Source organism: Phyllostomus discolor, chromosome 13 (genome assembly GCF_004126475.2).
Source record: "Phyllostomus discolor isolate MPI-MPIP mPhyDis1 chromosome 13, mPhyDis1.pri.v3, whole genome shotgun sequence".
Classification (NCBI taxonomy): Eukaryota; Metazoa; Chordata; class Mammalia; order Chiroptera; family Phyllostomidae; genus Phyllostomus; species Phyllostomus discolor.
Window position 1 is genome coordinate 55,434,921 of NC_040915.2, and position 14,346 is coordinate 55,449,266.

At 43.3% G+C, this 14,346-nt stretch overlaps 1 protein-coding gene and 1 long non-coding RNA gene across 2 annotated transcripts in view; both read right to left on the reverse strand.

Annotated features, from left to right (window-relative positions):
- Positions 1–14,346, reverse strand: part of PITPNB (phosphatidylinositol transfer protein beta) — a 65,674-nt gene that overhangs the window by 32,002 nt on the left and 19,326 nt on the right. Inside the window, 4 exon segments of the mRNA XM_028527570.2 lie at positions 8,329–8,412; positions 9,939–10,013; positions 10,525–10,532; positions 11,343–11,434. Of these exon segments, the coding sequence (XP_028383371.1) occupies positions 8,329–8,412; positions 9,939–10,013; positions 10,525–10,532; positions 11,343–11,434 (259 nt within the window).
- On the reverse strand, positions 2,042–3,124 carry LOC118497968. Its single transcript, XR_004900488.1, has 2 exons — positions 2,703–3,124; positions 2,042–2,644 (listed from the first exon to the last, which is right to left on the reverse strand). It is a non-coding gene; the product is annotated as an uncharacterized LOC118497968 (long non-coding RNA).

The following is a 14,346-nucleotide window of genomic DNA, read 5'->3' on the forward strand; positions in this document are numbered from 1 at the left end:
GGTGGAGAGGCTCAGTGAGCTGTGCTGAGTGGAGGTGATTCCAGGTACTGGCAAAGAGGATGAGACGGATCAGAAGCCTTCCTCTCACTTGGGAGTGCCTTGAGTCCCCTGGAGTACTGAGAAAAGAATTGTGCCTCATAAGTGGAGCCACACTTTGCTCCAGCAGCTCCTGCAGAAAAGCTGCTCAGGACAACGGTTCTGCTGGAAAGAGGTGGCACAAAGCAGTCCAGAGTCCAGCAGCAGTGACGACCCGAAGACCACAGGCCGGGGAGGGAAGTCTGGCCGTGCGGGGCAGGCATCAGGGTGGCTACAGTGCTCAGAGCTCACAGCGGGAGACACCCCTCCCTATCACTCCCCCAGGGGGCATTTGTAAACTGAGGGAGCAGCAAAAAAGGATGGAGACTTGGTAAATATGACATGGCAATTATACTCAAGAGCAGGTAAGGAAGAGGAATGTAGCAGTAACAACTAGGGCTGAAGAGGTTACAAAGGACCAAGAAGGGAGAGGTATGAGTAAGATCTGAGCTTTACCAAATAGGAGGACCAGCTTTCTGAGCCACAGCACGAACAGGGCCCCTCAGGCTCTGCAGGGAGGTCCCCAGGAAGGACCCTGTCAGTCCGTGCACGCCCAGCACATCCTTTCAGTGGCCCAGAAACAGCACGGCACACGGGTGTGTCCGGCTTTTGTCTCTTCCTTTTAGGAATACCATCTTCAGTGAAACACTAGTGCAGTTACAAGCAACTCTTGGTTGTGAAATGCTTCATTTGGGAAAAACCTTTCATCACAAGTTAGTAAATGCCAACATGCTAAAACATGAGGGAAAAAATCCATTCCCTCTTTAAACTTCCTGCATTTTATTATGAAATATTTTAAATCTAAATCTCCCAAACAACTTAATACTTTTATATCATTAATGTTTGCTTATTAGTGGCGTTTAAAAAACAGACGTTAAGCTAGATCAATTTTAAACATGTGGGCCTTACAAATCTGAATTAAACACGTCTGCTAAAAATAACCTTGGAAACTCTAAGGTCACACAGGACTTCGGAGGAAGCGCACACTAGGGAGAGAGGCCGAACAATCCTTTCTGGTCACACATAAATACCTAAAAATGTGGTTCCAATTTCTTTCTTAAAAAAAAAAAAACCTGCTCATTTTCTTTCAAATTACTTCCAAAAACGAAGGTCTCTGATGTTAATCGTGTGTACACTTCAGCTCACACTTTAAAGAGTCTTCCTCTCCTGGGAAGTGACTTTTGTATACAAATCATGGAAAGCTACTTAGACAAAGTGCTGGAGATGATTAAAAGGGGCCAGATTCAAATTTATACCTTTAAAAAAAAGCAGAAGCAGATGTTAACGGACTCATTTGTGTACATTCTGGGAATGAGGTGAAGATATGCATGTGCATTTCATCAGGACATTTAAAGAATTTGTGACTTTTCATTGTCGCAATGTACCTATGACAACTTTAGAAATTAAAAAATCTTTGTATTCTGGTGTTTTATGCTTCCTATTACAATTTGTTCTAAAACATGTTTTAATCTGACGGAAAGACAGATGCTTATGGAGAAATGACAAAATGTTTAGAACGGAAGCCCCATCGTATGGGCTCCACCACCTACAGTGAGTAAAAGCAAGACCTAAAGGAGCACTTTGTTCATTTACTGCTCGAACAACAAAAACAACAATCCCTTCCCACTTTTTCCCTTTAACACCACAGAGGAAAAAGCCCTGCAAATTCTCCTTGATCCACCAAGACTTTATTGAAAAGCTCACTTCACATCAGGTCCAATATAGAGCACCTTGCTAGGTCCCGGCAACACAGAAAGGATGAGTACAGCACGGCCAGGTCACCAAAAGGTACTCAATTTACCGAGGAAGCCTTTTCAGGAGCGATATCCGGACTCCATTTGACACGGAGCGAGGCTCGGAGCAAGGGTGCTCACGGCTGCTTCAGTGCCAAGCAGAAGCAGCCTTGCTTCTTAAAGGGCAGTACAACGCCTCTTTCCCCTGAAACAGGAAATCTGCTCTGTTTCGGGGACAAGAGAAATTGGGCGGGGATATTTATGCAGAAATCCCAGACTGCCTAGCTGGTTTCATTAGAATACTGGCGTATCTTCTAGAAAACTACAGAGAGTACTGGCTGGCTGTACAAACAGTCCCAATCAGACTTTCCATAAATCACCAACAAAAGCCCCAAAGAACCTGTGTGTTTACATGTGTGTGATTTCGGTGGCACATTGCTCAGGCCCACACTGATAGAGTTCTACAACAAACCCTGTTTCTGGAGCTGCTGCAACCACGCTTCCCTCCAATCTTGCAAGTATGTCAAAGCGCCCCCCCCACCACATGTTCAGTTACACTGTGGGTCTGGCCACGTCCCTCCTTCGCATGGTGAAGCACTGTCCATATGTACGACCAAGAAAACAGCAAGTCTGACAGAGCGGCAGACAAGCTGTCTGACACCAGCAATCCCGCAGAGTTCAACCCTAGGAGTAATCAACAGTCACTCTGAATTAAATGTTTAGGGCTGTGTCTGTATTAAAACCACCTGCAGTGACAGAAACCCCCACCAGGTGGGGTTACAAGATTCGAGCATCACTTCCAACTCCTAGGTTTCTTGACCTCCCAACAATTTCACCTTTGTCCTGATTCGGAAGGAGACTTGGTTACTGATCATCTTAAAGTAACTAATTAACTATTTTATTTCTTGTAATGCGAGTAATAAGGAAAGAAAATTAAGACTTTTTAGAAAAATTAGCTCATTCAAGAAAAATCAGAGTTCATCACGAGCAAAATGAAAACCAGTGAACTAAGGCTGAGACTAAAATCTGCAGGAGTTAAGGTGTCGCAGTCTGAACTTTGAGAACTGTCACACCTTTGGAAGGTCTTCCTATTGAAATTCCACCTTGTTCCATTCACAGCGACATGGCTCCCAACTCTGGTGTCACTTAAATCCTTGAAGAGCGAGTTTCAGGTACTAAATACTGACTGCTGCTGGTAGGGCGGATACACCTTAGTACGAACCCCTCCCCCTGGCCCACAAGTCACATTCTTGCATCATCGCCCCCTCTGGGAACACGCAGAACCTGCGACATGTTTCTAACCAACAGATGACGACAAAGATTCCTTCAATCAGGTTACATTACATGGCCACTAAATGCTGTGGCAATCCACCACACACACCTTAGCCAGACCTCAGCTCTTCCGCCTGCTCCCGGGCCATCCGGCGCCCCCCGGCTCACACAGGAATCACTGCTACCACGGTCTTACATACACAGCATTCCTGACCATCTATACCTAAGTGCATACATGTATTTTCTCCCTTTCGAAGTATCACAAACATATTGTAAATACCCTTCTTCACCTTCTTCCCTCCACATTATCTTGGAAAAGATTCCTTATCAGTCCAAATAGAGCTCACTCCTTTTCATGACTGCAGTGAACTCCATCACACGGGCCAACCGTGTTTTCAATCAGTTCCCCATCGATGGAGAGGCCTTTAGCCTTCATACTGCTTCTGATCACACTGAATAGGATCAATTTCTAGAAGTGGAACTTCTCTGGGTCCAAGGGCACGCACATCTGTAACTCTGCTACTCAAGCTGTACCAATTTACACTCCTTCAGGCAATGCATGCCATGTGTGTGAGTGCCCATTTCCTCACCGCTGGCCAATCTGGCTGTTATCAGACTGACTTCCAATTAATTTTATACAAATTCTTCATTCATATAGGTTAGTTTCATCATTGCTATCAAGCTCTCATCATTAAAAAAACATCCATGAGGGACCCACTGTGCAGAAAGGGGACGGGGCTCCTGGATACAGAGAAGGAGCAAGACACATGCATGAGGTGAACGGGAGCTGAACTTCAGCAGAGGGAAGGGGAGGGGAAGACTGTCTCCAACAAGGGAGAAACCTCCCTGGAGGGAGTGAAAGCTGACCTGGGTTCTACAGGACTCACATTTGGACAGAGGAAGGAGTCCCGGAAGGAGGCCAGAACAAGCAGTCCAGCAGCACAGAAAAACCCATGACGTGGTGAGTGGCGGACCAGTGTGAGAAGAGGAAGACAGTGCTCAAGTGGCAGCTCAAGGAGTGACAAAGCAGGGCCTTAGTGTGGAGGGAATCAAAGAGTCAGTGGAAAGAACACTGGATTGAGAGTTAGAATTTCCACTTTTGGCATTAGCTAAATCATCTTGAGAAAAACTAGTTTATCCAGATTTCCATTTCCTCACTTAGAAAACAGAAAGGTTAGCCCCGAGACCAAACTGTCTGCAGCGGCAGAACTGTGTGTTCAAAGTAAACCTTATGGTGAGGGCTACGCTGGGGAAGGGGACGGGGGAGCGCCTCGGCCCCGTGTTCCAGCTGCTCCATGCTGAGAGCAGGGACAGGCGCCAAGGAACTCAGGATTATGCAAAGCATAGTGTGAGAGCAGTTCCCTTCAACTCTAAAAATTATTCCAGCTTTCCCCTCAGTGCTGGATAATGACTTGTACCTTCACTTCTGTTGCACCTGCCTACAATTCATCTCAGGTGTGCTCAGAGTTGGGGAGACAGTGGTTAATAGTACAATGATTGTTCCCTCTGGAGTTCAATGTCTATTTGGAAGGGGGAGAGAAAAAGAAACACGTTTATCAGATGTCGGAGAATGAGTAAGAGGGGAAAGGGCAGCAATCCGGGTGGGGGTGAACTGCTCCAGCCAGCAAAACCCTCTCATCCTCCTGTCAGGGCTCTCCCATTCAGTCTTTTCAGATCTCCGTCCTCACGGAGCATTTGTTCTCTTATCTGAAATCCTGCAGCACTTTGGACCCCGCGTGAGCCTCTGCCATTTGTTAACTGTTTCACTGCACCGGACTTGTGTCGCCCAGACTGCAAGCCTCTTGAGGGTGTTCCATTCTTAGTCTTGGGTGGCTACGGCAGGGCCCTGCAGAGAGCACAGACTGAGCAGCCGCTACGGACAGGCTGACTGCTCTGACGACACTGCCATTTTAGAATTTCAGCTACAGTCGTAACGCTTCCTTTTCCCAAGGCCTTGGACTGGAATTTTCAAGAATATAAAAAAGCAGAATCAAATGGACAAATTAACTCAAGAGAAAACCAAACTGGATTTGGTAGACAGTAAGGATGGCCAGGTGGTCCAGGTGTTTGCCACAGAAGCCAACCTAAGACAAACATGAACTAGACGAGGGGAGTTGATGGTGTGGAAGAGGAAGGGAGAGAGTCAGTGCAACTGTCTTATGCCAGCAGAGTGACAGATGAGACTGAGCAGAAGAAAAGGGCGGGCCCAGAGTCCCCGGCCCACTGGGTCTCTTGGCCACCTCCTTGCTGGAAAGGATGCCGGGTCCTACACCTGCCCCTGCCCTGCCAGCCCTCCCCACCCCGCCCATAGCTCAGTGCTCTGCTCCTCCACCTCCATCCAGGCTTAAAAACTCAGTGCACTGCTCCTCACCTCCCACCACACAGAGCTCCCCTCTCCTTTTATAGCAGAAAATGTGCGTGTTGGGTTCTTCTTTTACTATCAAAAAATCTAAGAATTTCCTACATGACATCAGTTGTACTTTTAGTACCACAGCTGAGAAAACACAGAAACCAAAAGCTACCGTGACACAAACGTTCACTGCAGCACTACTTACAACAGCGGAAAGATGGAAACCCAACTGTTCGTCAGTGGATGCATGGATAAACAAAACGTGGTTCATCCATACACTGAACTATTTTTTATTCGGCCATGAGGAATGAAGCAATGACACATGAAACACGGATGAACTTTAAAAACACTATGCTAAAGTAAAAGAAGGCAAACAGAGAAGGCCACATATTGTTATGATTCCATTTATATGAAATATCCAGAATAGGGAAATCCAAAGACAGAAAACAGATCAGTGGCAGCCCAGGGTTGAGGGGAAGAGGGCAGGAGGGAGTAACTGTTTATGGGTCCAGAGTGCCCATGTGGGATGATGCAGATGTTCCAGAACTACGTGGTGGTGATGGCTGCGCAACACTGTGAATGTACCAAATGCCACAGAACTGTACGTTGTAAAGTAAATTCTATGTTATGTATATTTTATCACAATAAAAAAAGGTACTGTGAATCCAAGAAACGTAAAAAAAATTGTGTCATACTAATTTCTGAAATGTAACTTGGAAAACAGGAACCATGGGCACTGAAAAACAAAACCACACACACGTGAGCACTCCCTCACTCCCCAAACACCGCCTGGTGTGAACACAGATTCTCAGAACTCCTGCACAGCTACAGCTAATACTATAACTACAGTGGCAAACGACTATTAAACTAGGCACTCACATTTAATCCTGTGAGATAATTAGCTTCATTTTATACAAGATAAAACAGGCACAGAGGCTAAGGCACTTGCCCAAGGTTGAAAAGCCAGAAGGTAGCAAAACCTCAGAATGTGAATCTGAAGCCAACTAGTTTCAGAATGTATGTTCTCAGTCACAGCTCCATGGACTCACAATGCACCCCCTCCTCACTTGGCCCAGTCCATTCTCTCTTTCACCACCTACCCCGAACATCACCCCACAGAGAACCACCTGCTCGGCCTTGGCATTCGCAGCGCCTTCCACCCGAAGCATCTACCTCCAGTCCTGTTGTCATGCGTCTGCGGCCAGCACTGCCTTCTCTCCTCTCTGCAGGTTTTGCTGTAGTGGAAGGAATGAGGCCGAGGGCTCCAGAGCTCTTCCCAACCCTCCTTTACTATTCTTACAACTTGCACTGGTGCCTGCAAACACTGACTGAGGGCCCACTTTCACCTAAGAACAAAGAACTACTTTTACGCCCCTTGGCAGGACCAAATGTGCCTTGGGCACTGCTGGAGAACATGGAGTGCAGACCTACGAGCCACAAGACGGAGCCATTTTGCTTGGCCAGCACAACTCTTTTAAACGCTGACAATATAACCTGAATGACTTCCCCGGGCCACCCAGCTGCGGTGTGCCACTCTGCAGCCTGGGATTATCTCGAGACCTGCTGCTCCAGCTGCGTAAGCTGTCCCGACCTCGCCACTAACTGACCTACTCGTTACTTACTCCCAGTGGTTTTTCTTCCTGTCATGACTCTCACACACGTAAGTCACAGCTGGAGAAGATACGGAGACACATACAAGGGCAAAACAGACACTGTTTTCATCAGAATATAGATTTTACTTCTGAGGATAAAAAGTCCTACACAATTTCAAAGGAAGGGGACCTTAGCAGAGCAGGACCTAGACTGGCAGAGGGTCACAGCCGGGAGTCCCAACGACCCCAGTGATTTCTGAGAAAATGTCAGGAGCCTTTGTTTCAGGAGGTTTACACTTAAATTTCAACAGCAAAGTGAGACATTCAGCATTTGAGTTATTTCTGTTCACCTTATAACTACGTTCAGGTTCAGGAAGAAACACCGAAAATGAAACAGGAGGGCTACGAAATGACATCTTGACTAAGCGTGTTGTGCTCACCAAGGCAGAACAGGGGCGTCACTCACTTCCAAGCTTTAGCTCTCCAGACTGGCAAGAAGAGGGACACAGGCTGCTCTGACACGTGACGAGCCCACAGCCGGGCACTGCGGAACCAAAGCAGCACCCACGGGCGTGTCCAACCTGCAGCCCACGGGCCGCACGTGGCCCAGGATGGCTATAAATGCTGCCCAACACAAAATCTAACCTTTTTATGCTCATCAGTACTCATTAGTATTTGTGTATTTAATGTGTGGCCCAAGACGAATCTTCTAGTGTGGCCCAGAGATGCCAAAATGCTGGACACCCCTGGAAGTATCGAGTTAATATTTACAAACAGTGGCAAATAGAAGGGGCCTAATTTGGGATAGGGTGGTAAAATAAAGTTTTCATACTCTTAAAAAACACTTTTTATTTAGTCAAAAGTCTAAAGTACAAACATTTATATCTAGTAAGAATCAAAACAGAAAGCCACAGAACTGTTAAATTGAGATGTTCTACCATCAACCATTTCCCACAAAAGACAGTTTTAGGCTAACCTAAGTCACTGAAAATTTGTATGAAAATTAAATTTTTGCTTTCTTAATCTACTGTAGAATTCTGCTCCCCCCACCCCCCGTAAAGAAACCTCTATATACCTCAGGTACACTGACATTCTTAAAGTGATCACTTGTGCAAAGGTGAAATCCACACAAAAGCAAACCACCTTCTCTCCAGCCCTCTGGGGTCTTTCTGCTGCACAACCCCAGGCCTAAGCTCCAGATTCATTTCAGTGCAGAAATGTAGGCCATACAAGAAAGAAAGAAAATAGTTCTTAGATGTAAGAGGCAATAGGTTAAAAATGTCATTGAGCAGTACATAGTACTTACTGATGGTTCAACTTGACTTTGATCTGCAATATCTATGTGGACAATTTCAACAGTTTTCCATGTATTTGGATCTAAACCATGTACCTGTAAGTGACAAAGAAAAATGAACAAAACAAAGCATAGACTATTGCTAGGCAAAACTATTATAGTTATATACACAATCTTTATTTTAAGTCTTGCAAAGTACACTACGAGGTATAAAAAAATCCAAATTGCTATTTAATTAAATTAGCCATTGAAGTCTTGAGGAATCTAGAAATCTTTTATTATCCCCTAGAACCCCAAATAACAAGGAGGTAGGAGGGTGAAGATGCTGCCAAATTAACAGAAATCTGTTACAGTATTTTCTGGTAGTCCTTAGAGATGATTTATTTAACAAAATGTACCAGACCCACGTTTAACCCAAAAATACATGACAAAGTCCTTGTAATCTCCAAATTCCAGACACACATAAAGCGGCATTAATAAGATTTCAAAAAGCTGCACTGTATGGTCTAAAACGTCTCCTGAATTTGTCCTAAAACATTCAGTTTCAGTAGGATGTTAACTCCTTACACTTTGTGTGGTTCAATCACTTATTTCTGAAACTCTTATCTATGAACCAATTAAGAATTGTTTAAAAACTACCAAAGATATACCCATTTGAAAGCTGAAAGATATCAAATCATTTCATTTAGACTAAATTTCAGTTATTATGAAAAAAAAACAAACCATGAAATGTCAAGTGATCACCTGGATTAAAAACTCAAGTCAAAATACTACACTTTATAATCCAAAAGTTCTATCAATTCAACCAATCACATAAAAGCACAGTAAAAATGGACTTTTACTAAAATTAACATCAACTTCCTCTCCTATGCAACAATGTATCCTAAGGTTAGAACAGCAGGTCTCAACTGGACACTAGAAAACAGACTGCTGGGCCCCACCCCCAGAAATTCTAAGTAGGTATGGGATGGGACCCGGGACCATGCTTTTGAGAACCACAGGTCCAAGGGCATCAACCTATACTGGATGCCCTCCCAAGTTCCCCGAAAGTATATGATAACACTGAGTCTTAACTTATTTTTTTTGAAATTTATTTTAGAGATTAATGCGCACCAACTTGTAAAAATCAGGAACTTCTCAACGTTTTTTTATATTACCCAATGTACATTCTCCCTCATTTTGGCCATTTCTCGGACATCAACCCGTATCCCAACAAAGTGGAATGAAGGTGAAAATTAAAGCGATCAGTTTTGCTATGGAGAGCAGTTCTGGCAAACTCACAGAGATGAAAAGATAAAAAAAAATCTAAAATTTAACGGCTAGCAGTGGTTTGGGGATTATCTGAGAGCTTTCTTGATCCACGCTCTCACTGTCTCAGACAAAGACAGCTGCTGATAAAAACAGCAACCTCACCAAAGCCCACTCACACACTAAGGCAAGGGGAATGATCAGGAAAGCCCCCTTGTTTTGGGCTGCTTGCGCGCCTCCCTGCAGTCTGACACGCCCTCGGGCGGCCGGGTACTGGTCTAGCACAGGTGGCATCGTTCTGGTGATGACGAAATGGACTACAGGATTCTCATTTCCAGGGGCTTCTTCACTGAAAGCCCAAAGGTGAAACTTACATTTTCTAATGTTCCCAAGTCTGGTTTGTGCCATGTTTCAATTTTAATGAAGAAATCATCTTTCATATATTCATTCTGCAGAAAACACAACAGTGAAACGACAGTGATCTTTCAGCAGTGCTCTGGGGCTCGTGTCTGCAGCAGCCTTCCCCAGCATGAGCACCCACGCCTTTGACTCTACAAGCCCGACCCTCAAATGACAAAGAATCATCAGCTACCTATTTTTATAGACTTGTTAGGCAAACCAAATGCTACATGCTTTTAAATAATTCAAACAACCCTACTTGTTATGCAGCATACAGGGCTAATATTAAAGAAGCTGTGAGGTTTAGTAAGCAAATCTGGCATTCAAAGGAAGTAGCAGAAGCAAAATAAAGTCAAGAGGGAGATTTTGAGACGAGGCTGGAGCAAGCCCGCTAACCCTGGGAACACGCGGTGGAGTGCAGGCTGCTGGGAGCAGCACAGAGGGGGAGCCATGCAGTGGTGAGCAGTTTTAATGAAAAAGCAAGGACTGGTTGAAGATAATTCCTATATAAAACAAAGTTTAAAGATGAAGAGTATGTGGCACAAAAACAGTTTTACTCACCGTTACAACTGAGGCAATAATGGACAGGTAGGCAATAAAAGGGGAAAAATTTCAGAATATTAATTGGAGTCAATACAATCTGTCACAATATTTAACGTCACAAGATTAAACTTCCAGAACATAGTACATTCAATAGTTTACATCTGCAAAGCGGAATTTCTACACAAGTCACACTGTAGGACACTTTAGATTATGGAGTCAGTAACCTAATTTTGAAACAATACTAGAAGGAATAATGGATGACACAAGAGCAAAAACATCATTTATAATAGTAACAAACAACAAAAAACCGTTTCAGAAGGCTGCCCTACCCCTCCTCTATAACGTGGCAACATAAGTGAACTACTGTTCAAAGTACAGCAGAAGACACTTCTGAGTGTGGATAATCTTTCTTTAAGGTTTCTACAGCACACCTCAGGGATACTGCGGTTGGTTCCACACCACCACAATAAAGCAAGTATCGCAATAAAGCGAGTCACAATCTTTTTGCTGGTAGAGGCTCTTGCCCTCACTTTGTAAAAAAGACAACATCTGTGAAGTGCAATAAAAATGAAGTGCAATAAAACAAGGTAGGCTGCTTCTTAATCCTTTCCTTTGCTCACCCCTGGAGCCTGTGCAGTGAGCAATAACCTCAAGGTGCTGTCACCTGGGAATGAACCCATGTCCCCCACAAAGGTCGGGGGGGCGGGGAGGGGCAGGGAGGAACCCAGTGCAATCTCTCCTCTGCCACAGTCAGTGCAGTGTCCACCCGAGAAGCCACAAAAGGGCCTGCTCGGTGTCACCCTTCTCTCAGGGGGACCGCTGGGAACCAGGCTTACTTGTTCTACAGTAGGGGTATGCGTTCCAGGCTTTCTCGTGAAATACCAAGGAGCCCTCGGGAGCAATCATCCTCACGAATGCAGGAACTTTGCTGTGAGGAGAGAAATATTGGATATATTTTCAACAGCACCATCACTTCTCTTTCAGCATCTCTTGCACTGCTTCAAAGAGTATTGTAGTCAAAGGTGATTATGTTCTAAGCTTCAGGTACTCATCAGACTGTTATCGACAGGTCTATCCTCATTCCCAAAGTAGCCAAGCAGAAAATGAATGTAAAAACAACAAAATAGTTATGGTATGTTTACCCATATACAGCATTTTTTTTTAAAAAAAAGAAGCAATTCTTTCTTATGGGCTTCTGGTCGATCTCCCTAATGTGAAACCTAAGAGTTAACTGCAGTCACTTGACCTTCACATAGTAACAACACAGAAGTTCTCCAGTGCAGGTAGGACCACACTACGCTGCTTCTTAATGCAAAAAGGAAAGAAGCCCCAGAATGAGAGTATTCCTGAAAGTCTTTTCACACATTCTACAGAATAAACGTAAAGAAAAATGACCAGAAAGGAGATACTAAGACATATCCAAGTATAAAATTTTGTAGGCTTTGGAGATCAATGTCACTGGCTTCGGGTTCTCAAGAACCCGAAGATATGCAGGAAAGATCCCAACAGATAAAACAAGCAAAGGATATCCAGACACAGGACAAATAAAAACACAACTGGTTAATGAACAAGTGAACAGACTCAATCTTAACGATCTTTAAAAAATGCAAATGAAGTGACATGACCATTGTAAATGATCATTCATCATGTAAAAGCAGTTTTACATGATGTACAGGCTTTTCACACAGACTGGATCCAAATCACAAAATCAGCACTCGGAAGACGTGTGACCTTGGGCGTATTACTTGGCTCTCTGAACCTCATGTGTTTGTTGAATGGAGTTCGTATGACCCATGCTGTAGGGTTACTGACACAACTCAATCGAATAGTATCTTGTAATGTGTTTAGTATACTGTGCAATACAATGAGTGCTCAATAAATGGTAGTTACTGCTTTTTAATTATAAGCTGACAGGGAGCTGGGTACTTTCACGTGCCTTTCTTCCCTTAAATCCTCTAACAGCACTGTGAGGTGAGGTACAACCAGCATTTAAGAGGCTACATAACTGTGTGTCAAAACGACGTCCTTCAACTACAAGCCCTATTACATATTTTTTTTCCACATCAGAGCTGCTTCTCTGAGAACTTCCCAGCACACCTTAATTTCTTAAACTGAGAGAATGAACAAACCAAGGAAATGCAGGACCCAGAAAGGACTTCTGGCCCCACGACGAGGACAGCCGACCAGAGAGAGGTGCAGAGTCGCACCACGCAGAGGGCTGTGAGGTTACAGAGGAGGTAATAAGAACAGCCTGTGTGCTGTGTCTCCAGAACAGAGAAGCGGGTCCACGATTGAGCTTCCACCACCATGGCAAACGACATCACTGGAAGAGCTGAGGTACTACTACTACACGTGGCAGAACAAGTGTGATCCCAAAGGCATGATGAGATTTACCTGTGCCTCACACCCTTAGAAGATAATCATGAAGGAGGGCTAATTCTCTGATCACTTATTTTTTTCAAATCTTGGGAAGATTCATGAAAAGGGGTATAACTTCAGAAAAAGGAAGCCAGGATAAACTGAAAATAATATCACATTAAAAGTCAAATGACACCTAGCAGTTCAAATTATTTCTTCCATTATCTAAAATCCCTTTAAATGTGGGAGAGGTCTAATCAGAGTACAATGTAATGCATATGGGTAATTTTTTTAAATACAAGCTACAAGATCACGAATGTCTCTGAGAATATCTATCAATTGTTTATTTGGTTAACTTAGAAAAAGGCAGGAAAAAGACTAGCTGTATACTAGCTCAGAAACACATTTTAACACTATCCTATTTATTTCTAGGGTGCCCAATATTCTGAAAACATTATTATTTATCAAAAGTTCTAAAATTTGCTGATCCAAACAGAAGAAAATAGACAATCAGTCATTAAAGCCTCCAACAGCCAAACACGCAAGAAAACTTTAATATGTCTTCATTTTGCTCCCAAACTGCCTATTATCTTACTTCCAGGATGCTCTTTCCATGATGCGAGTTCCACTAATTCCTTTTAAGTTTTGACTTCTCACAACCAAACCTTTGAGTCAATTTTGTTTCAAATTTAGTTTTTTTACATTTAACATGGAACGTCAACAAACACACCTCTCTCTCAATGAATCTAATTAATTAACTAAACTTGGGGAAAATGAAATGGAGTAAATAAAATTAAATTTCAATTCTATTTTACAGGAGAGAAATTTTCATTAATGGCAAGTTTAATATAATCCTAACAAGGCAATTCAAGAGTGCCATGTACATACAGAACCGAGAGCACAGCACACGCCACATTCTGCCATGTATAATGCGCTCCCATGTACAATGTGTACACACGTTTTTGTGTGTATTACACACAGGACTGTTATGCCCATCATCATACCCATGATATGTAATCATTATGACCACGTACAATGTGCATCCTTATTTCCCTCTCAAAACTTTGGGCAAAAAAGTGCACATTATACATGGTGAAATATGGTGCATTGTTTTTTTTACCTCGGTATCATTTAGGAAGTCACTTTAGTAAAATGAAGGAAATTCTGTTTTGGAAGCTTAGAGAGTAACAGAAAAGAGACATATGTTAACTGAGTTAACAAGATGGTGTTAGATTTTAAAAACAAATTAGGAAGGACATTTTTCCTCTTGTTCTCCCAAACTATTCATGAAATGTTCTTTCACAATAAACCAATAGTGATCAAAGTGCTTACCTCAAAGCATACTTCATCTGCATTTCAGCTGTTAAAAGTCAGGCATAACACAATGCCCAAGAGTACAAAGGTTCTTTGCCAATACATAGCCTTCCCCCATCTGAAGGTTATTTAATAATATTTAACTTCAGAGTAAAATTCAACTGAAGT